The sequence below is a fragment of the Camelus dromedarius genome, chromosome 31 (assembly GCF_036321535.1).
Source record: "Camelus dromedarius isolate mCamDro1 chromosome 31, mCamDro1.pat, whole genome shotgun sequence".
In the NCBI taxonomy this organism is placed as follows: Eukaryota; Metazoa; Chordata; class Mammalia; order Artiodactyla; family Camelidae; genus Camelus; species Camelus dromedarius.
Window position 1 is genome coordinate 25007628 of NC_087466.1, and position 23498 is coordinate 25031125.

General features: G+C 44.0%; 1 protein-coding gene and 1 long non-coding RNA gene across 5 annotated transcripts; one reads left to right on the forward strand and one right to left on the reverse strand.

Moving 5' to 3' along the window:
• Positions 1-6703: 6703 nt before the first annotated feature.
• Positions 6704-10500, reverse strand: LOC135319760 (uncharacterized). The gene is made up of 2 exons (XR_010378627.1): positions 9263-10500; positions 6704-8260 (listed from the first exon to the last, which is right to left on the reverse strand). It is a non-coding gene; the product is annotated as an uncharacterized LOC135319760 (long non-coding RNA).
• Positions 10501-10525: 25 nt separating this feature from the next.
• Positions 10526-22433, forward strand: ZNF140 (zinc finger protein 140). Of its 4 annotated transcripts, none has more exons than XM_031442419.2 (4): positions 10526-10648; positions 12437-12563; positions 12809-12907; positions 20568-22433. In XM_031442419.2, the coding sequence occupies exons 2-4, from the start codon at positions 12530-12532 to the stop codon at positions 21734-21736; spliced, it is 1302 nt and encodes a 433-aa protein (XP_031298279.1). In that variant the 5' UTR covers positions 10526-10648; positions 12437-12529; the 3' UTR covers positions 21737-22433. The 4 variants fall into 4 exon arrangements, with proteins under 4 accessions (XP_031298279.1, XP_031298277.1, XP_031298278.2 ...); XM_031442417.2 differs by having other exon boundaries at positions 10542-10947; XM_031442418.2 differs by lacking the exon at positions 10526-10648 and having other exon boundaries at positions 10979-12563; positions 12812-12907.
• Positions 22434-23498: the final 1065 nt, after the last annotated feature.

Sequence of the window (23498 nt, forward strand, 5' to 3'; positions counted from 1 at the left end):
CAGAGGCCGCGCTTCTCCCGAGGCCAACTCTGAAAAAGCTGGCAGGTGGAGGAGTCTGCCGCTGGGCAGCAAATCGCTCCAGAAAGAGTGTCAGTGGAAATAAATGCACAGCCTAAAAGTTAACAGTTTTATTCAGTGGACATTTCTGAGTCCTCGAACCCCTCGAGTCTGGGATGACAGCCTCTCCGATCGCTCTGAGGGACTGCTCTGAAGAGGCGGGGGAGGAGCCAGGATATACGAGTTTTACAGCAAAGACCAAGTAGCCGGAACTTCAAAAGATGACTGTTAAGTAGAGAAAACCAGGCATCCCAAGTTAGGGAGTCTTGTGCTTTTCTGTGTGTGGGAAGGTGCAAAGGTCTGGGCTCACTGAAGTCACTCCTGTGACCTGCACCTCAGCTGTCCGGGGCCAGTGCCCTATGCTTTCCCATCCTGAGTCCCCTCAAGGGCAGTGCTCTGGGTGGCTGCAGGGGCCGGGCTGCCTGCTGGTCTCCATCCTGAGTTCCCTCCTCTCACTGTGGGGGTGGTGGCAGCAATGACTTGATGGCGGCGGCATCCTGTGTTTACTGGTATGGCTGCAGTATTTCCATTCGCAAGAGGGATCCGGGTGACATGTCCCCATGATGACATGGTGCACCCTTCTCCTCTACGTCCTTTCCCAGGGTCGGGCATGTCTTAGGAGCGACTGAGGAAGGAAGGTCAGTGGGACCAAGCACAGCCCTGCTGTCATTTTCTCTCGCCTGTTATCCAGTCCAGAGTCTCCTCACTGTCACCACCTCTGGCTGGTGGTGTGCCCAGACCCTCATTCCCCAGGGTGTCTGAGCCCTCCTTGGACCTGAGTTGCTGTGTTTCTGCAGTTACCATCACAGCTGGGGAGGAAGCTCCCAGACGCACCTGGGTGGGTCACCTGGATCCACTCACACTCACTCCTCCCTGCCCTGGTGTGTAAAGGCCACCCTCCCCTCATGGTGTGTCACATACCCCCGCAGGGATGGCAGCTCCTCCCACCTGCTGGACCCCGGGCGCTGGGAGCCCAGTTCCCATGGCGTATCTGTATCTTACAGTGAGGTGGAAGATGCTCTGTCCCTGTCCCTGATGGTGAGGGATTTGGCGCCCTTTCCAGACGGATGGGTCACTGCTGCTGGGCTGGGCTGTCCCAACGCGCTCGAGCACAGCAGCTTCAGGTGCAGGTGTGACGAGGTGTGTGAGGTGTCCTGGGTCCTCCTGTGCTGGGCACCATCATCTTGCACACCCTTGGGCTGCAAAGTGCGTCCTTGAGTCTGATGCAGTGTATGTGGGGTCCCATACTGGCCAGTCATTCTTTTTTTAAAAAAAATTATTTATTTTTTGTGGAGGGGGAGGTAATTAGGTTTATTTATTTGTTTTTGAAGGAGGTACGGGGGCTGAACCCAGGAACTCATGCATGCTAAGCACGGCTGTACCACTGAGCTACACCCTCCTGCCTCCCCCACGTCAACATCACTACTTGTCAGAGAAACGCAAATCAAAACTACAGTGAGACTGCCTCACGCCAGTCAGAATAGCCATCGTTTTCATGTGCCTGTTGGCCATCTGGATGTCTTTGGAGAGATGTCTGTCTAGGTGTTCTGCCCATTTTTTGATTGGGTTGCTTGTTTTTTTGATACTAAGCTGTGTGAGCTGTTTGCGTATTTTGGAAATTAGTCCCTTGTCGGTTGCATCATTTGCAAATATTTTCTCCCATTCTGTAGGCTGTCTTTTTGTTTTGTTGATGGTTTCCTTAGCTGTACAAAAGCTTTTGAGCTTAATTAGATCCCATTTATTTATTTCTGCTTTTATTTGTATTACTCTAAGAGCTGGTTCGGAAAAAAATACTGTTGTGATTTATGTCAAAGAGTGTCCTGCCTATGTTTTCCTCTAGGAGTTTTCTAATATCTGGTCTTACATTTAGGTCTTTAATCTATTTTGAGTTTAATTTTGTATACAATGTTAGAGAATGTTCTAACTTCAGTCTTTCAGAGGAAGCTGTCCAGTTTTCCCAGCACCACTTACTGAAGAGACTGTCTTGTCTGCATTTTATATTCTTGCCTCCTTTCTTGTTGATTAATTGACCATAAGTGTGTGGGTTTATTTCTGGATTTTCTATCCTTAATTTCTCTCTGCTGATTCGTTGTTAGTGTATAGAAATGCAACCGATTTCTGTATGTTAATTTTGTATCCTGCAACTTTACCAGATTCATTGATGAGCTCTAGTGGTTTTCTGGTTGCTTCTTTAGGGTTTTCTATGTATAGTATCATGTCATCTGTAAACAGTGACTTTTTACTTCTTTTCTAATTTGATTCCTTTTATTTTTCTTCTCTGATTGCTGCGGCGAGGACTTTGAAAGCTATATTGAATAAAAGTGGTGAGAGTGGGCATCCTTGTCTTGTTCCTGGTCTGAGAGGAAATGCTTTCAGCTCTTCACCACTGAGCACGCTGTTAGCTGTGCGTTTGTCATACGAGGCCTTTATTATGTCGAGGTGTGTTGCCTCTAGGCCCACTTTCTGGAGAGGTTTTTTTTAATCATAAATGGTTGTTGAACTTTATCAAAAGCTTCTTCCTCATCTGTTGAGGTGATCGTTTGGTTTTTATTCTTCAGTTTGTTAATGTGGTGTAGCCCACTGATCGACCTGCAGGTGCTGAAAAATCCTTGCATCCCTGGGACAAATCCGACTTGATCGTGGTGTACGACCTTTGTAATGCATTTAATGTATTGTTGGAGTTGATTTGCTAGTGTTCTAGTAATTTTTTATTGACATTAAATTATAAGTGTTTTCTTACTAATTTTGGAATCTCCTCTGTATCTGTAGTTACGTTGAATTTTTCATTAATAATGCTATCGGTTCTCTTTTATTCTGGCTCCATGTTGGCGGAAGTTTATTTATCCACTTTTATAAGGAACGAGATTTTGATTTTGTTGACTTGTCAGCACCTTCGTTTCTGTTTGGTTAATTAGCTGAAAGCTGGGCTTGGCAGAGGCCAGTACTGAGATACGAGAAATTCTTTGGCAGGATATAGGGATTTAAGGAAACGTGATTGTTGATACAGATTTATCATGAGTAACTCACTCACTAGGTCCCCCAAATTTGACCTCCAAGAGGGACCAGAAGACACTTCTTTTACTAGGGCCTTGAGAAATTACAGGTGAGGGGAGTGCCAGTATCCTAGAAAAATGTGCTTGTAGACCAGCGGTGAAGGTGGCAGCTGAAGTGAGACCCTTGATGTCAAAGGAGCCTCTAGGATTCTGGGATGGAACAGACCTTGTGGCCAAATTTAGTTCTGAGAGGCAAGTTGGGCATGGTTACTGCTGTGTGCAGGCTTGCGGTCATGGTGGTGACCAGGATTGCTGGACCTACAGAAACCCTTGGAAGTGGCTAGTTGATCATGTGATCTTAAGACCAGAATAGATGGACAGTTTGTGAAGGTCTTATCTTTATAATAAAAAAAATATAGACGCTGGATATCCTTTAGGCTAGACCCTGTAATTGGGTCACAAGTACATACTGTAGGACTCAGGAACTGTCAGCAGGCCGTTCTCCTGTTCTGTCAGGCTGCCTGCCCCCGGCTAAGCAGGTGCATGTTAGCACAGGTGGACTTAACCACGAGCACGATCCCACTGTGACACCCTCTTTGCCTTAGCTTGGGCCACTGGACCTGAAGCACGTGATACACACAAGACGAGACACGCCGTCACCTTTGCTTTTTCTGCCTCTTCTAGGCACTCACGTGAGACAGAAAAACCCACAGGCTTTGTGTCCAGAGGGCCGCGTTCAGCCACATTGCCTTTTCCTCGGACTCCCTTGTCCCTGACGTTCTAGTTTCATTCCTGTTGGGATTCTAGCAACCAGCCAAGTCAGTTACTTCTGCTAAGAAATTAGTCCATGTCTGTATTACCAGCCACCCGTCCTCTGTAGGCAGCAGAGGTCCAAATGTCCTGCTCTTAGCTTTGACCCCTGGGAAGGGTTCCCTTAAACCTGTCCCTTAGGGTCTTCTCCAGATGGGGGGACAACACCCATCAGTGGTCCCTTCCAGACGGTGCTGGCACATCTGCGAACCAGGTCCGAGTTATCTCCTCCTCAGCCCGTGGTCATAGGGATGTCCTCGTGAAGCCTGTCGGCTGAGGTGCGTGACAAGGAAGTCTGGACTCCCTGCTTTTGCATTTTACTGAGGCTTGATGGGCTTTCTCAGGCCTGATCCCAAACAAATCATTTCCCCAATTTGATGAATTGCAGCAGAAGTGAAACCAACACTCCTCTGGACGGCTGTCACCATCAACAGCCACACGGAGTGACGGGGTCAGTCTCTCTTGGAGCACTGTCGTGCACTGGACTCTCTCGTGGAAAGCCACTCTCTGCCGAACCCAGGGTCCTAGGAATTGAAGTAGACCCCACACGGGACCCTGTGTGCCTCGGGTGCTGCTCACACAGTCCGAGCTGCGGCATCACAGGCTCCATTTGCAGGACATCCTGCACCAGCCCTGGGCCTGCAGCTTCCCAGGCCCTCCCCGCCACCACTGGTCAGAGTAGCATTACCACGTGTGTTCCAAACAGCCCTCCATATTCTAAGAGGCCCACCACGTGTTATACCTCTCTGGGGGTGTGTGTGAATTTTAGCTCCTTGCCTCCTACTTTAGAGGGAGGTCCCAGCATTGCTCAGTTCACTAAACTTCTGAAAGTGTCATTGTGTCAGTTTCCTAAATCTTTGCGGGGTTTACCTCACACCTTCTGGGACGTGTGTGTGTTACCAGGGCATCTGGGGCACTTGCCACCTCTTGTGTAACAGTTCTAGACCTGTCCCCCAGAGGGCCCAGACCTCAGGCCCAGGCCAGCAACTCCGATCACTCGTTGCCTTTTATGGGGTTAGGCATGCTATTTTGAAACATGTTTAACAAATTTTAATCTATCCATTTTCATTCTTTCTTCAGAACCACATTTAAAAATGGTTTATTGATAAAATTTGCATACACTAAAACATACCTATTTCAACATAGATATCAAGTCCCATGAGTTTTGGTTAAGTGTCTGTCTGCATAACCACCACTCCTGCCCAGACACAGGGCATTCCCATCACTCCAAAGTGTCCTCTGTGCCTCGTCCCCGTCAGATCTCACGCCCACTGCTGACCCCAACCACTGATGTCTCTTCTGACGCTACAGGTTATTTTTTTCTTTTGTTGAATAAAATGATACATATGAATGAAATGATACAATAAGCAGTCCTTTGTGTCAGCCTGATGTTTTTGAGATCTGTGCCTGCTGTTGTGGGCATTCAGTAGTTTTTTTTTTTAATAGAAATATAGTCAGTTACAAAAATTTCTGGTGTACAGCATAATGTCCCAGTCATGCGTATATAGACATATATTCGTTTTCATTAAAGGTTCTTACAAGATACTGAATACAGTTCCCCGTGAGTAGTTTGCTTTTTATTGCTGAGAGGTCATTGTGTGGCTGTACCATCATTTGCCTGTCCATCTACCTGTGAGTGGACATTCAGACCATTTCGTATTTTGGGCTGTGAAGAATTAAGTGTGAGACCACACCACACTCATCAGAAAGGCTAAACATAAAAGACTCCAGTACAGTATTGGCAGTGATGTGCAGAACAAGAATGCTGGTGGGAATATAAAGACAACAGGACCGTTTTAGAAAACAGTTTGGTAGTTTCTTAGTAAGTTTAACATATCCTGACTATAGGATTCAACAAGTCTCCTTTAGCTCCATAACAACTTGTATGCTAGTGTTCCTAAGATCAGTTTCAGAAATGTCTGGTTGGTCTCTGCTTCTGATCCCTGCTGCTGAAACTGGATTGGGGGTCAAAGAGCAAGAAAAAGAGTCAACAAAGAAAAAGAGTCAACTAAAGGAGAACCCCGAAGGGGATATCTTCCTAGTCCTGTGGCAGAGTCTGGGAGCCCCTCTGAACAGAAGACGCCTGGTTGTCCCTGTGCCATGTCTGGGCCACTGAAGGAATTTGATATAAAAATGAAGAGCAGGTTGTTTTATTCAATACATGATGCTGGAACCTACAACCAAACATTTTAGACAAAACAGTAACTCTGCACCCCTGTATCACACTAAACAGTATCAGTTCCCAAAGGGATCATTTTATAATTGCAATATAAGGAACAATAAAAGCATCATATATAATTATATAAATACTCACTAATGAGAAATGTTTTCAAAGCATGTTGAGGAGATTGACTATAAAGCATAGATTTCACATCAATTTAATCAATTTAATGTTATAGGAGATAAAATTATCTTGTCACTTGTCTATAGTTTCATTTTTAACAGTTCAGTCTTTAATCAATTTGACTAATTTATGATAAATTGATACAATGAAAGTGCACATTAAAAAAACCACTTTTTTTGGATTGGAGGTCATTAGGTTTTTATTTAAGTACTGGGGATTGAACCCCGGACCTTGTGCATGCTAGGCACGTGCTGTACCACTGAGCTATCCTCTACCCCTAAAGAGTGCACATTTACAAAAAAAAGATCTTAATTGAGTGTATTCAGTTATGCAGGAATATTTCATACCATGTATGCCCTACTGTGTACCACAGTTCTAGGCAGTGAGGTAAAAGTCCAAATAAGACAGAAAAGGCTTCTGCTTTCAGGACCTTACGTTCGAATGAGGAGAGAGAGAGATAATCATTAAAAAGTTTTCAAGGAGAAATTAGTGCTATGACAAAAAAAAAAAGCAATATGACAGCGATTAATTCGGGTGTAAGAGAAGCTACAATTGGATGGAGTAGTTTTAAAAGGACTTTTTGGGAAAAATTTGAGTGGAGAGGGTTGTAGTACAGAGGGTTGTAGTAGGGAGTACCGAGGGTTGTAGGCAGGGGAAAGCGTCATTGGTGAGAATTATCTAGTATGTTTAAGAAAAAGGAAAAACAGCAACAAAATAATACAGCATAATCCCAGTTAAATGTGTGTAGGTACTGTTTTTGTACGTAAGCATAGCTCATACCTCTTTTCCACTGTCTTGTTTTTCTGTGGGTTACCTGAGCATTGTTTAGAATTATTTTAATTATGGCAAGTATTTTTGAGCCTATCTCTTTGTATAGTTTTTGTGTGTGGTTTCACTAGGTATTACAACACACAAACCTTACGTAACACAATCTACATTGACATTTTACCATGTTGACTGAAGTGCAGAAACCTTACTTCTATTTAAGTCCCTTTACCCTCCTGACTCTTTAATATAACTGAATTGAGGGTCTTCTCTCTGTATACTGAAGTACCACATCAGATGGTGTTACAGTTTTTTGTTTCAACCATCAAGTGTGATTTTAAAAACTCATGAGAAAGATAGTCCATTATATTTACCTTTGTTTTCACCCATTCCAGTTTTTTAAAAATTATTTCTTACTGACTTTTATAGTCAGTTACAATGTGTCAACTTCTGGGGTACAGCATAATGCCCCAGTCATGCATATACGTACATATATTCATTTTCGTATTCTTTTTCATTAAAGGTTATTATGATATTGAATATAGTTTCCCATGCTATACAGAAGAAATTTATTTTTTATCTATTTTTATATATAGTGGTTAACCTTTGCAAATGTCAAACTCTCAAATTTATCCCTACCCTCCCCCTTTCACCCAGTAATCATAAGATTGTTTACTGTATCTGCGAGTCTGTTTCTGTTTTGTGGATGAGTTCATTAGTGTCCTCTTTTTAGATTCCACATATGAGTGATATCATCTAGTATTTTTCTTTCTCTTTCTGGCTTACTTCATTTAGAATGATGATCTCCAGGTACATCCATGTTGCTGCAAATGCCATTATTTTATTCTTTTTTATGGCTGAGTAGTATTCCATTGTATACATATACCACAACTTGCTTTTTTTTTTCCTTTGAAGTTCTGACCCCACTCCTGTTATCATCTCTTTTATAATTGTAGAACTTCCTTTAGCCAGTCTTCAAAGTTAGGCCTGCTGGTGACAAAATCTTAGTTTTCCTTCATCTGAAGGCCTTTATTTCCCCTTCATTTCTGAAGAGCATTTTTGCTAGATACAGAATTAAGGGTTTACCGTATTTTTTTCAGTACTTGAAAAAGGTTGGGCCATCTCCTTCTGGCCTCCATGATTTCAGATGACAAATCCACTGTCATTTAATTGTTTCCCTATGGGGAATGCATTGTTTCTTTCTTTGCACTGAATTTCCAGTGTATTTTCTGCAGGAATTAGGCAAGATTATTCCAGAATTTGTCCAGAGAGGCAAACTCATAAGACAAACCTAGAAAAATTAGAAAAGAGTGTAAGGGGATATGGCCTACCATATGATATGTACAGGAATAGACCAACAGATCAGTGGGGCAAAACAGGATTCTGAGAGAGACCCAGATAGAAGGAAATTTAGTATTAGAAGAGTATAGGGTATATTTTATTTTTTTAATTTTAAAAACATTTTAATCTTATTTTAATTTTAATTTTTAATCTTATTTTTATCTGACTTTATTTTTTAAAATTTATTTTATGTTTTTAATGGAGGTACTGGGGATTGAACCCAGGACCTCTTGCATGAGCTCTGCTACTGATCTATCCCCACCCTCTAGGGTATATTTTAAAACTTGCTATGTGGATACCCTTTGTAAATGAGCGAAATTCAAAAGTCAGAAGGGAAAAGACTGATCAGAAGTCAGAAGGGAAAAGACTGATAGATTTGACTACATAAAATTTCAAAGCACAGCATGCACATGCACACAACACACAATCTCACCACGTACTAAGGGAAAATACAAGTGATATCTTGTGAGAATATGCTGTATCTGCAAGATAGACATGAAAGTTATAAAATCCCACCACACAAAGAACTACAGTCAATGCTAAAAACACCAGTGGGTAGAGCGTGTGCTTAGCATGCACGAGGTCCTGGGTTCAAGCCCCAGCCCCACCACTAAAACGAAAATAAATAAACCTAATTACCCCCCACCAAATCCCAGGGATCCTAATAGAAAAATAGGCAGAAGATATGAACATGTATTTCACAGCAGATAAATAACTAGTCAATAAACAGATTTGTTTATTCACACAAAAAGTGTGAAAAATTAAAACAAGTTATTTTAAGTCACCATATGACAAAGTTAAACTTTGATAATATCCGCTTGTCATTCATTGAGTCCTCATCTGTGCCAGGCAATGTGCTGGTTATGGGTGTAATGATACGCAGAACAGGCCCCAGACTCATAGTGCTTGGAGCCAGCGGACACATAATCACGGATACACAATACATACTTACAGACATAATTGCAAATTACTGTAAGTGACAACGAGAGAGCGTAGGATCCAGTGAGAATTTACAACCAAAGGAGCTGTATTCAGAGGACCACACTGGGATCAGAGAAGACTCCGACGAAGCTGCTTGAGCTGAAATACGAAAGATAAAGGAACGCCCTGATCAAGTCGTGCTGTGAAGGCGCCGACGTCTTCAGGAGTGGAGCACGTTCTCGGGTCCCCTGGGGAAGCAAGGTCGGCTCGGCTAGGGGAAGCAACGCAAGAGCCGGAGGAAGGACGGGGGGTGGGGGAGGCTGCACGGAGCATCAGGAACCACGTGAAGGGCTTCTGCCTTCGCGTCAGGCAGTCGCAAGCCGTCACATCACGTCAGGCAGAGGAGTACGTTTGGAACTGCTTTTACGAACATCAGGCCGACCTCTGGATGAAGAGATTTGGAGGAAACGGCAAGACTGCGGCTGAGAAATACAAGTTCGGACAAGACTCGTAGTTAAGCCTAAACACAGACACATGTCCCTCTCAATGTGTCCGCAGAAGGATCCATTTCTTCTCTCCTAAACTTGTCTTTTCCTGTGTTTACCATCTGACGGAAATAAAGTGATTGAGGAGGTTTGCAGGGACAGGGTTGGAGAGCGGGGAGGTGTGCAGGCACGGCCTGCGGCAACCATGTCACCCAAGCGCTGCGCCCCGTCCCGCCCACAGGGCGCTCCCAAAACGAGCCGGGTCCCCCGTTCGCTGTTCACCGGGCCAGCGAATTGCTTTCTTCTGTTTTCCTCTCCCAGTGTCTGTCGCGGGCTGTTTTTCTTTCCTGCGTTTCTTTCCCACAGACTCATAAACTGTCCCTCCACCTGGGCACCTCTTCTGTCTCCACTGGACCCCGAGCGGGAGCTGGTTCCCAAACCTCATCTGCGCGCCCGGAAGCGAGCCCGCCCCGAGCAGGGAACGCAGGGCCGCAGGACCCGCGGGCGCCCCGCCCGCCCGCTCGCCCGCCGGTTCGCTCGCTCGCTCGCTCCCTCGCTCCAGGCTCTGGGACCCGCGGGTGAGCGGGGCGGCGGCTGTAAGGGCTCGGATGGAAGCGCTGGGCCCCAGCCGGTGCTGGGGGTTGTAGTCCTCTGAGTGCGGTGGGCCTGGCTTCCTGCTGAGGCCGCGGTGGACCCTGGGAAGTGTAGTTGTCCGAGGCCCGCGTGCTCCGTCTCGTGCTCGCGGGGCGCTCTGGGAGTTGTAGTGCGTGGGGCGCCTGTGCGGAGGCCGCGGTGTACCCTGGGAAGCAGAGCTATCTGGGGCGTGCGGCCTGGTGGCGGTCGGCCTCTGAAAGCTCGCGAAGGCGCAGTTTGCGGGGCGCTGGCTCGGGGTCCCCGGTCGCTGAGCCGAGAGCCTGGCCCCGCGGGCCGAGGTAGGTGAGGGCCCTTCTTGCCCGAACCGGCCCCGCCGGTGTGCGGGCCGGGCGGTGGCTCCGTCCCGAGCTCGCGGACCCCGGGCCTGCCGGCCGGCGCGCACATAAAAGCTCCGAGCCGTGGCCGGTTGAGGGCGGCGGCGCTGCGCGATGGGCAGCTGCTGGCTGTGACGGCGCCCCGACCGCGTGACGAGGCGGTGGGAGCGGAGCCGGGCCCGCGCGCTCAGCTTAGTTCTCTCCCCGCCAGCCCTGCGTTCGCTTTCCGGGTCCCCGCGGGCCCTGCCGGAGCCATGGCTCAGGTAAGCTGGCGTGTGCTCTTTTCCTCAGCGACGCCGTGTTTTCCGGGCCGGGACAAAGGCTCTGTCCCTCGGGACTTCCTGCCCGGCTCCCCCGCCTCCCTCTGCGCTTCAGAGGACGTGGTTCCCGGGGCGGCGGGCGGCGGGCGGCGGGGCGCTTTCTCCGCCTGTGTTCCTCCTCTTACCGGTGTCAGAACGCGTCGTGCTTTACTCGGCGTCTCCCGCCCGCTGTCCCTCATTCGTTATTCGTCGTGTTTTTCCTGAGCCCGTGTCCACACCCGTGTCCGTGGCCGCGTGCGCCCTGGGTCTCCAGATAACCCATTGGAAATGCACGTGAGAGCCCCAGCCGCGACTTCCGCTCCGGAAACTCGGTGTGCGGGTCCGCGGTCTGCGTGTTGGCGGCCCTTCCAAGTGATTGTACTGCGGGCGTGTCCCAGGTCTTGGTGGTCAGAGCTCAACTTGCCGGCGTGACGTTACATTTCCGGAGGAAGGACACCGGTCGTTGTTCTGTTGAGGCCCAGTGCCCGGCTGGCAGTTGTGCTTCACCGAGGCGGGGGCCCGACGTTCGGATCACCCACTTCTCTGTCTTGTTGTTTGACATACTTCTCTCCAGATCCAGAGGCTCCCCAGCTTTTCTGGGAGTCCAGTTTCCACCTTTGTTGCAGATTCCACTGTTTACAGTAGGAAACAGCTTATTAGTCCATCTGTAACAGATGATAGGCACTTTAATTTTTTTTAAACTGTAAAATAAAAGTCTCCTACCTCTGGGGTTGATGCTAGTTTGGGACTTTTCAAATTTCCTGTTCATGCCTGACACCAGTGGACCCCGCATGTGGTGCAGAACCAGGCTGCAAAGCAGGGGCCGGTATTCCCCTCACCCTGAGAGAAGGAGCTTGCGGTTCCATCCTGGGAGGCATTATCCTCACTCCTTGGGAGGTCCTTGTGGTTTACTTTTTCCTCTTGTTCTGTGACATTGCTAAAATTGCCTCTAAGTTTCACAGTCGTTTCTTCAGAAATGCGGATGAGTGTGGTAAACTCGAGTGTGTGCTCCATTTCGGGGGTGCTGCTGCTGTCGGCTACAGCCCTGGTGACCACGGAGACATTCTTGTCAAATCGTGTTAAAATAGGCTGGTGTATTAAGGAAAATATGTATTCCTAGTAAACATAAGGGAACTGTCGCCACCATTCATAAAGTGTTGTAAGGTGGTAAGAATTTTTACAGCCAAAGCTGAAGTCCACGTTCACAGTGTATAATCCTTTGTATCTCAGGACAAATCACATAGATTTTTTTTTCCTTTTCTCTGATTATACAATAAAACAAAGCACCCGGGCTCTTAGTTATAATGTTAACAGTTACTCAGAATCCTGAAAACTGCTGTGGCACTGCTCGAATACACTGCCCCACCCTCCACAGTGGGATTCATTTCACTCCTTGGTCAGGGCCTTTGGGGGCATGGGTGCTGGTTGTGCGGATGCCCGTGTGTCATTTCAGGGGTCAGTGACATTCAGAGACGTGGCCATAGACTTCTCCCAGGAGGAATGGGAATGGCTTCAGCCTGCTCAAAGAGATTTGTACAGACATGTAATGTTGGAGAACTTTGGCCACCTGGTCTCAGTGGGTAAGTATTTCTTCTTATCTCTCCTCAGTCAGAATTTGACCTTGAGGATGCTATTGTGAACCTTGATTATCTGGCCGAATCTCCCCAAAGAACAGAAGTTACTGTTTAATTAGCTTTTAAGAGGGGAATTATAACTTCACCTAATCTTTAGACATCTTTCATACTTATATCTGGCATTTCTATCCATGGCTCCTCTTTTCTGAGGGTTCAAGAACTAATTTTGAATTTATTTCAATTTCTGCAAGCAGGTCTTAACATTTCTAAGCCAGATGTGGTTTCCTTGTTGGAGCAAGGGAGAGAACCCTGGCTGGGGAAAGGAGACATGAGCAGAGGTCTGTTTCCAGGTGAGTGAGTTAGAAGCTGGTGGGGAAGTTTTTAAAAATAACAACCCAACCAGTCAATGAGAAAGCACTCTTTTATATGTTGGATGGAAAGTTTTCCTTTAAAGATACCAGAGATACGGGGCCTCTGAAGTCTTGCCGACAGCTCCGTTAGGGACCGCTTCACACCCACTTACCCGCCTGCCTTCAGTCCTCTCCTCCTCCGTCCCGCACTTTCTCCTTTCCTTTCATTATTAGCTCTGTCTGGGCTCTGAATTTTATTTCTCTTCAGTTTCTCTTCTCTTTCTTTTTTAAAAAGTTGACATGTATGTTTCTATTGTCTAGATTTTTCTTTCTACTGCTGTTCTAACCCTCTGGAAAGATTCATTCATTACTGTTTGGTTAGTCGATGGGTTTATTCATTTACTCATATTTCTTATAACAGCATTGATTGAAGTTTTAATCTTGTTAAGACTTTCTCTTAGGTGGTGTTGCTCTCTAGGAGTAGAAGGCATACAAAAGTATAACAACTATCAAGGAAGTTATGGCATAGTGAGGTCTAAATGACTTTGTTAGAGGTTCTCAAGTTGGCAGTTCAACTGTGAGAAGAGAGGAATTTCCAGCTGGTGTTTGAGGCCTGGGTAATTTGGATCAGAGATGGTAGTAACAGAAAAATAGGGGTTGGTTTTGGAGAAGAGGTGATTAATTAGTTTGAGATATGTGTGTTCTGAGCAGAGGATGGTATTTCCAAGTGAGGAAGTGCAACAGAAGACTGGAATTCATCTTAGAAAAGGACTCAAGTTAGAGTTGTAGATGTGAGAATCTTAAGAATCAGGAATAAAAGCCATGAGGTAGATTGAGAAGTGCTCTGAAAGCCTTCTTCACCTCAGAAATAGAATTGCTGGTGAAGCTCTTTGAAGATCAGTATGGCCACGCACCAGCCTTGAAGATTCTGAGATCTTTGGAGCCTAAATTATATGTATTTATAACAATTTCCATAAGTTCTATAGTTGATTGCTAAGCGAAGAGAGTGGTCCTCTTGACGTAACAGGAGGAACACTGTTTTTGGAGAAGCAGCTAATGGAGGGACAGATGAGGGAGCAGGAGATGCCAGGAAAGATGAAGGAAAGCTGGCTTGAAGCAGGGTCACAGCTGCAGAGACCTTCGGGAGGAAAGACATGGAAAGAGCCCTGATGTGGGCCGAAGTCATGTGGTGGAACAGGTGCAGGGAGACTTCCTTACTGAAGTACACGAGTTGAAGAAAAATGTTCTTTTCTAAATGTTTTGAAAATAACAAAACCAATAAAACTATGTACAAGGGAAGTGGGGTAAAGGGCAAACATGGAAAAACTGCCTCTAATTCCACTACTTCAATACAGCTCTTGTAATTTTTGTGTGTTCCTTCCCATACCTTTTTTGACAGGTGAAATAGCTCACAGAAATAACGCATCAAACTTAAATTATTGTAAGACACCTATGTCACCACCACTCAGGTCAGTAAACAGAACACTGCCAGGTCCCTAAGAGCTCTCTGGGTGCTTCTCCCAGTCACCCCTCCCCCTGTGAAGGTGCTGTCCTTTCACGGTGGTAACTTGGTTTTCTGTAGCTTTAGCAACTGTTTGTATTTAATCAGTCATTTTGGTTTGTATGTTTGTGAACTTTATATAGAGGGACTCATAATGTATATATTATATTGGAATTTGCTTCTCCCAAAATTACTTTAATATTCATGCATTTTGCATACCGGTCTAGTAGTTTGTTTCATCGTACCAGTGGATACACCCCAGTTATCCATTGTCTTTGACAGCTTCTTGGGTTGTTTACAGCTTAGGGCTATTGCAAGCAATATTGCTGTGTCCCTGTGCTTTACATCTGGGCTGGAGTTGTCCCTCTTCCACCTCATTAAGTGCCAGAGTGTTTTCCAAAGTGCTTTTACTGACTTGCACTCCCCCAGACGCAGTAAGCGGGTTCCTCTTGCCTGACATTACAGTGCATCACACTGTTCACCTGTCAGGGGAGGGGCAGTGCTGGCTTACTCTGGTTTGAATGTGCATTTCTCCAGTTACTAATGAGGTTGAGCACCTTTTCACATGTGTATTGAGCATTTAGATACCCTCATTTGTGAAGTGCCTCTTGAAGATTTTTGCTCGTTAATCCATTAGATTCTCTTTTTCTTGTTGATTTGTAGGAGTTGTGTATTTCAGGTAAAAATCCGTTGTAATTGTATTCACCGTGAATACCTTCTCTTAACCTGTGGCTTACTTTCCCCCTTAAAACCTCTTTCAATGAACAGGAATTCTTATTTAGTGCTTGTGTAGTCAGAGTTATCAGTCTTTCCTTTTATGATTAGTATTTTTCAATGTGTTTAAGAAATTCTCCCCTACCATGAGGTCATGATGACATTTTCTTAGATTTTCTCTTACAAGTGTCTGTAGTCATTTTGCCACTCACATTTAGATCTATGGTCCACTTTGGATTTATTTCTGTGTGTCATGTGACTTGGTGGTCAGTTTTGGGCTCTTCTGTGTGGATGTCTGGTTCTCACAGCACCATTTGTTGACGTGTCTATCCTTTCCTTCACTGTTCTGTCGTCAGTTTGTCAAAAGTTAAAAGTGAGTTTGTTTCTGAGTTCTCTATCTTTCATTTTTCTATTTTACTATCTTTGTATAAATCTATACAGTCTTAGTTATGAATTTAATAGTGGATAACATTTTACTGTATTTGCTTTCCTTTCCCCCTTTTTTGCTGAATAATGTAATTTGTAGATATCTTGACATTTCCCTACAGAATACTTCGCTATCATGTATAGGGACATTTTCTACATAATTGAAATATTTTCACACCAAAATAGCAGTTTTGCCTAATTTTGTTTTAATGTGCTGTCTGTATCTGGATTGCCTTTTCCCTGTGGAATGATGAAATATTCCTGTTTCTCTGTATGTCCTATAACTTTGAATTCACTTTTTTTTTAAAATTAAGACTTTGGGTCTTGTTTAAATCCTGTTGCGATATTAACCTTATTTAAGCAGACTGTTGATATGGGTAAATTGAAGCCACAATTTCTAACCTGTCTTCTATGTATGTGGTTCCAATGACAGTCCAGTTTCCAGAGCTTTTGTGAGTATATTTTATTTGTCCCTATATGTACCTCCCAGTGGCCTTTCTGGAACTTAGGCAGTGGGTTCCCCTTTGTTTCAGTTCTCACAGCTTCAGGTATGCGATTTAGGGTCAGATCCACACGTCCACAACTCGGGGATGTGCCCAGAATCTCATACACAACTTTATGGGATCACCTTCTTGCCCTCCCATCTTCACCATCTCCCCTTTCCTTTTTGGCTCCCAGGGCCCCCCTTTCAGGTCTTCTGGATAGAAAGGCAGGCCTTTGGTTTCCCCTGTGCACTTCCTGCAACTTTGTCTGCCTCTGCAGCCATGCAACAAAGAGATGGAGAGAAAGAAAAAAAATGGGTATTACCCCTGTGCTCTTGGGACTATAGATTTTTCTGATGTGGGAGGAAGGCTGCCCTGTCTTGAGGTTTTAATTCCATCTGTGGCCACTGCTGCTGCGAGATGCTTTGGGTTTGGGCAGAAGAGACTGGGAGATGAACAGGCAGTAAGATTTCTCTGACCAGGAAGGGCCCTTTCCCAGTCCTAAGACCAGAAGTAGAAGCTTCTCTTGGGGCTGTTTCTCCTCATCCCTGCTGCCCAGTTCTTGCTTTCGGACTGCCTTTGAGTTTAGGCCTGTGGAGGCTGGAGTGGGGAAAAAAAAAAACCCAAGAAACTCACCACTAGTTGAGTGTTACTTTGAGTTCTGGCTTCCTTCCCCAGTCAGCTTGCTACCATTTACTTTTTAGAGTCCTTGGCTAGCTGCTTTATGCAGTCTGTCCACGGTTTTTACTTGTATAGAGTGGGAGAGCCAGAGTGGGGTGTACTTACTCCATGTTTACAGGGCTGGAACCACTCACATAAGTGAAAAAAAGTTACAGCATTTATGAAGATCGTACTACTACAGTGAAAATACGAGGTTCAGTGTAGATTCAGCAACAGTAGAAGTGTAAGGAGAATGGTGGGAATTAAGGACAGTTAGGGAAAGCCCTGGTCAGATCATGCAGTGATTTTACAAGTCATATTAATGAGCTTAGAGTTCAACCCCAGGCTAATAGGGAGTCATCAAAAGATTTTAGGCAGGTAAGCATTTTAGTAAGGCCATTCGAGTTCCAGTTTGGAAAACAGATTTGTTGGGAGCAAGATTAGGAAACAGGGCTGTCATTTGAGAGTTGCTACCATCACCTAGTGGTGGTGTGATCATCTCCTGAACTATGGGTGTGTCCAGGGAATGGAAGAAGGTATACAGAAGGTAACAAACCAAGTGGACTCAGAAGGACTTGGTGATTGATGAGATAAAAGACATGAAGAAAACTGAGGAATTGTGGTTGACACCACTTTTTTTTGCTGGTATTATTTTTTCTTTAAAAAAAAAAAAAAGGATGAACAAGTTTGAAGGGAAGGAAAGATTACCTTGTCTTGGAGTTTCGGCTCCCTTAGGTTACTCGGGTGTATACATCGAGTAGGCAGTTGAGTTATCATTATGGAGCTTAAGAGAGATACCACGGTGTTTCTCAAATTTCAGACCTTTGGATTGTTTTAAAACAACTATTCCCAGGTCCCACTGCAGAAATTCAAAATTGTTAGGTTTAGGGTGGCAGTCAGGAATCCGCAGGTGATGCTGATGCTGAGCTAGCGTGTATGTTTAGGAGTGATCTGTGCAGCTTCTTAGGGCTTCGAATTTTCCTTGTAAAATCCCTGCATACCTTGTTGAATTTATTTTAAAGCAACTTTTCTAGTTTCTTTTCTAAGTAATATTTACACCTATAGGAATACTAGTGAATTTGTATATTTTTGTAAGTCAATCTTTATTGTAGCAATAAAAATACCCTAAACCTGGGGTGAGGGTATAGCTCAATGGTAGAGTGTGTGCTTAGCATGCAGGAGGTCCTGGGTTCAATCCCCAGTCCCTCCATTAAAATAAATAAATAAACCTAATTACCTCCCCACTCAAAAAAAAAAAAATACCCTAAACATTTCTACCTTAAAACTTCCCTTCAAATACTGTAGTGATTTTTCTTTAATCAATAAACTTAATTTTTTTTAGAAGCAGTTTTAGGTTCACAGCAAAATTGAGGGGTAAAGTATAGTTTCCATGTACCCCCTCCCCACCCACACCTAGGCTTCCCCACTGTCAACATCCCACACCACAGTAGTAGATTTTTTTCAGTTGATGAACCTACATTGACACGTCATTATCACCCAAAGTCCATAGTTTACCTTAGTGTTCTTGGTGGTGTATATTCTATGGGTTTTGACCACATTAGTATCATATGGAATAGTTGTACTGCCCTAAAAATCCTGTGCTCTGCCTGTGCCTCTTTCTTTTCCCCCACCCCTGGCAACCACTGATCTTTTTGGTGTCTCCATAGTTTTTCCTTTACCAGAATGTCATATAATTGGATCCATACAGTATTTTTCTTTTTCAGACTGGCTTCTTTCACTTAATATTATGCATTTAAGGTTCACTCCTTTGTATCTGTTTATGGCTTGATAGCTCATCTCTTTTCAGTGCTGAATAATATTCCATCGTCTGGATGGCCCACAGTTTATTTTTCCATTCTTCTACTAAAGGACAGCTTTGTTGCTGCCAAGTTTCAGCAGTTATGATAAAGCAGCTGTAAACTTCCATGTGCAGGTTTTTGGGTGGACATCAGTTTTAATTCATCTGGGTAAACACCAAGGAATGTGATTGCTGAATTGTATGGCAAGAGGGTGTTCAGTTTTATAAGAAGCTGTTTTCCAAAGTGACTACCATTTTACACACCTGCCAGCAACGAAGGAGTTCCTGTTGCTCCACATCTTGCCAGTATGTGGTGGTGTTAGTAGGTTAGATGTTAGTCACGCTAATAGGCGCGTTTTAATTTGCAGTTTCCTAGTGGCCCCTGATGTCGAATGTCTTCATGTTCTTACTTGGCAGCCGTCTTCGTTGGTGAGGTGTCTTTTGCCTAGTTTTAAACTGAGTTGTTCATTTTCTTATTGTTGAGTTTTAAGAATTCTTTGTATACTTTGGATAATAGCTCTTGTTAGAGGTGTCTTTTGCAAACACTTTCCCTCAGTCTGTGGCCTCTCTTGTTCTTGACTTGGCTTTTGCAGAGCAGTTTTTAATTTTAATGAAGTCCAGCTTATCAGTTACTGCTCTCGTGGATTGTGCCTTTGGTGTTGTATATGAGAAGTCACTGCTGTACCTAAGATCATCCAGGTTTTCTGCTTTGTTTTCTTCTAGGAGTTTCATAGTTTTTAGTTTTTTGTGTTACATTTAGGTCTGTGATCCACTTTGAGTTAACTTTTGTCAAGTTTGGGAAGTCTGTCTAGATTCATTTGTATGAATGTGGATGTCTAGTTGTTCTGGTACAGTTTGTTGAGAAGACTGTATTTGTTCCCCTGTGTTGTCCTTGCTTCTTTGTCAAAGATCAGTTGGCTATAATTATGCAGGTCTGTTTCTGAACTCTGCTCTGTTCCATTGGCCCGTTACCTAGTCTTTCACCAGCACTGCACTGACTTGATTACTGTAGCCCTGTAGTAAGTCTTGAAGTCAAGTGTCAGTCCTCTGACCGTGTTCTTCTCCTTCAGTATTGTGTTAGGTATTGTAGGTCATTTGCTTTTTTTGTAGAAACTTTAGAATCAGTTTGTCAAGATCTGTAAAATAACTTGCTGGGAATTTGATTGGGATTTTGTTGAATCTGTGTATCAAGGTGGAAATAACTTTAAACTTCCAGAAAAACTGCAAGAATAGTACAAAGAATACCCCGTGCCCTTTACTCATGTTCACCTGTTGCTAGTATTTTGCCCTGGTGGTTTTATCATTTGGTATATGAAGTTTTTTTTTCAGAAACATTTGGGAATAGGTTGTATACATTATGACCTTTTAATCCCACGTATTTCCTAAGAATAAAGATATGAAAAAAATGTTTTTTAAACCTTTGTATTGTTATAAAATTCTGTTCTCCTAAAATGATAACATCTGTTACTAAAATTTAGCCTAGAGAAAATCAGGGCCTGTGTTTGTCAGAAGCATCTAATGGAAAGATACTATTATACCCAAGTTGAACTTCATATCAGTTTGGAAAGTAGAGTCAGAGTGAGGATGCTAGAAGATAGTTTTCAGAGAAAGCTTTAATTTTTTATTCATTCATTCAGAATAAGTTACTGTAAGATGTTCCAAAGGCAGTAAGTGAACACAGTCTGATTTCTTTGTGGGACCTGAGGGACACTTGAAGTCTATTAATAGCACGATGCAATTGTCATTTTCAAGTCATTCTGGCAGCAAATAAAGTTTAAACGGAGGTGAGGAAGATTAGCCACCTGTCCTTCATGTATCTTCCTGATAGTTCCATTTTCCCCTCACCTTCAGTTACTTATTTACAGTCTTTCTCCTTAGTCACCTACATCTCTCCTCTGATGTCTTCTGAATTTCTGGATATACTGCTCAGATTTCAGAGTCACATAATGACAACTATAAAAGCCATGCAATGCTAAGATTTTTTTTTCAATTTAATTCTTTTTAAAAAAAAATGGAGGAGTGTCTTTTATTTTAGTGAACACAGAAAATAAGAAACAATTTGCTTTGGTTTTTTTTTAGCTTCAGAGTCAAACGCTGAGATCAGAGAGTTTTCTCCAGAGAATGTCCTGTGTGAAGATGACTCATCCCGGTGCTTGATAATGGACAGGTTTCTAAGCCGAGGCTTGGAGTGTTCCAGTGTTAAAGGAGACTGGAAACGTGAGGGCGATGCTGAGGTGCTGCAGGGAAATCAGGGATGTGTCAGGCAGGTGACAGTTCCCCATCAAGAAGCCCTGTCTCATCACATGCGTGTTGGTACTGTGGAGAGACCCTATGGCTGCCAGGAATGTGGGAAAACTTTCAGTCGGCGCTTTTCCCTTGTGCTACATCAGAGAACTCATACTGGAGAGAAACCATATGTGTGTAAGGAGTGTGGCAAAACCTTTAGCCAGATCTCAAACCTTGTGAAACATCAGATGATCCATACTGGAAAGAAGCCCCATGAGTGTAAAGACTGCAGTAAAACATTCAGTTACCTTTCATTCCTCATCGAACACCAGAGAACACACACTGGGGAGAAACCGTATGAATGTACCGAGTGTGGGAAGGCCTTCAGCCGCGCCTCAAACCTCACTCGACATCAGAGAATTCACATGGGAAAGAAGCAGTATGTGTGTAGGAAATGTGGGAAGGCCTTCAGCAGCGGCTCTGAGCTCATTCGCCATCAGATCACACACACGGGGGAGAAGCCGTACGAATGCATCGAGTGTGGGAAGGCGTTTCGTCGTTCCTCGCACCTCACCCGACATCAGAGTGTCCACGCCTCCAAAACCCCCTATGAATGTGGTGAATGCAGCAAAGCCTTCCGCTGCCACTCGTTCCTCATCAAACACCAGAGGATTCACGCCGGAGAAAAGCTCTTCGAGTGTGACGAGTGTGGTAAAGTTTTCACGTGGCATGCGTCCCTTGCGCAGCATATGAAGATCCACACTGGAGAGAAACCCTATGCGTGTGCTGAGTGTGACAAAACCTTTAGCCGGAGCTTCTCCCTCATCCTACACCAGATAACTCACACTGGGGAGAAACCCTACGTATGTCAGGTCTGCAGTAAATCCTTCAGCTGGAGCTCAAACCTTGCCAAACACCAGAGAACACATACTCTAGAGAACCCCTATGAATACGAAAACTCATTTAACTACCACTCATTCCTTACTGAACGCCAGGGAATTCACACTATAGAGAAAACCTAAGAATGTATGGATTAAGAAAAAAAAAGCAGCTAATGCCTTACTCTGACTTCAGAGACCTCTTGGGAAGAAGCCTTATGTTAATGTGTTGAATGGGACGAAACGTGGCCTGTAATTTATTCAACATCCTGGAGAAAAACTCCAGGAATATGTGGGAAAGCCATTAATAGCTGCTTATTCTTTTTGTAATACCAGAAGACGAAATCAGTCAACATTGAGAAGACTCTTCCTTTGGTAGGATTCCTTTAATCTACATTTGTGAATTCCTACCAGGAAAGGATACATGTCTAGTAAATGGGAGAAAGCTCTTAGAGACGAGGTCTTGTTCTGCTCAAGCAGGATAGAACGCATGGGTACAAGTGTATTTTTTCCTAGACATCAAAAAGCTCGTAACAAAGGAATGTCATACAGTCATTTGGGAATGCCTTTGTGTACCACGCAGTGTTTATTAAATTTTTACATACTCTTCTAAGAAAAAGCAACCCTATAAATGAACTTAACACAGGGCGATCTTCTGCAGTATTTCAGATGTATAGAATCATACTAGTTGAAAACTTCTGTTACAGTGAATGTGGCAAAGCTTACAGTTCTGAGAAGTTGAAGTGGAGAGAATCGGTGTGGGCAAGTTTTTCTGGGGGGAGGGGCTTTTTTTTTAAGCAAATTCAGAAAAGCTATGAATAAATCTTTTGATTTATAGTAACTTAATGTGGTGCTGGCTGGGTTTTTTCCCCCCACAGCTTGTGATTCTGAAAATGCAACTATCACAGCATTGACACCAGCAGTGAAGAGGAGCATGCTTTTGTAAAAATGTTACACAGATGTCAGTTACAGAAACATTTTTTAGGTATTTTATGGTTTTAACTTTGAGATAGTTTGGATGTAAGGTTATGCTAACTTATGTTTACCCTTGAATCTGACTAGATGTCTTATTCAGTCAAATGTAAATACACATCAGAGGAAAATGCCAAGGTAGTTGTCCTCTTTTGTTCCCTTCACAGTAAGAACATGTCTTCTGTAAGCATGTACTTACCAAAATAAATCAGACTGTCTTCATTTTCCAGGTACACCTTGCCCATCTTTTATTTTCCCAGTTTAAAGGTTATCCTTGAAGCGTTTGATTGCCTCCTTTAAAGAACTTCTCCTGTATTCAGTACATGAATATGTAATTTAGCACTTGAATAAGTGCCTCATTTAGGTGTATTTTTTCACATATATGTAAATTTTCCTTCACAAAATTAGAGGCTGACATTTGACTCAATATAATAGCAACACATAGCTGCTTCCTGTTACTTCCCTAGAACCGTTCAAAGCCTCACACTCTACCAGAACCACTCCACTGTGCAAATCCCCCTTTTCCTATGGTGGTGGCCAATATTATTAATTTCCCTTGCAACATGTGGCGGTCTTTGGTGAACAAGTGTGTATTTGTCATCTCAGAGGTTTGTAACATTCAGCGGTGTGGCCATCCACTTCTCCCAGGAGGCATGCGGCTGACTGGACCCTGTTCCATAATTTTTATATGGGAATGTAATGCTGGAGAACTCTGCGAGTCTGGTCTGAGGCGGTTACCATTGCTCCAAGCTCAGAATCTGAACTTAGGTATTTTTGCCTTCTCCATAGGAAGTATCGGGGTAGGTTCTAAATTGCCTGCCTGAATCCATACTCCATGTTCTTGAGGGGGTGTTTTGAAATTGGTATAAGTGGAAAGTGGCATGCATTCTCCTGCTTTTGTTCCTGTGATAGTTCTCTTGACAGGAATCTAGAA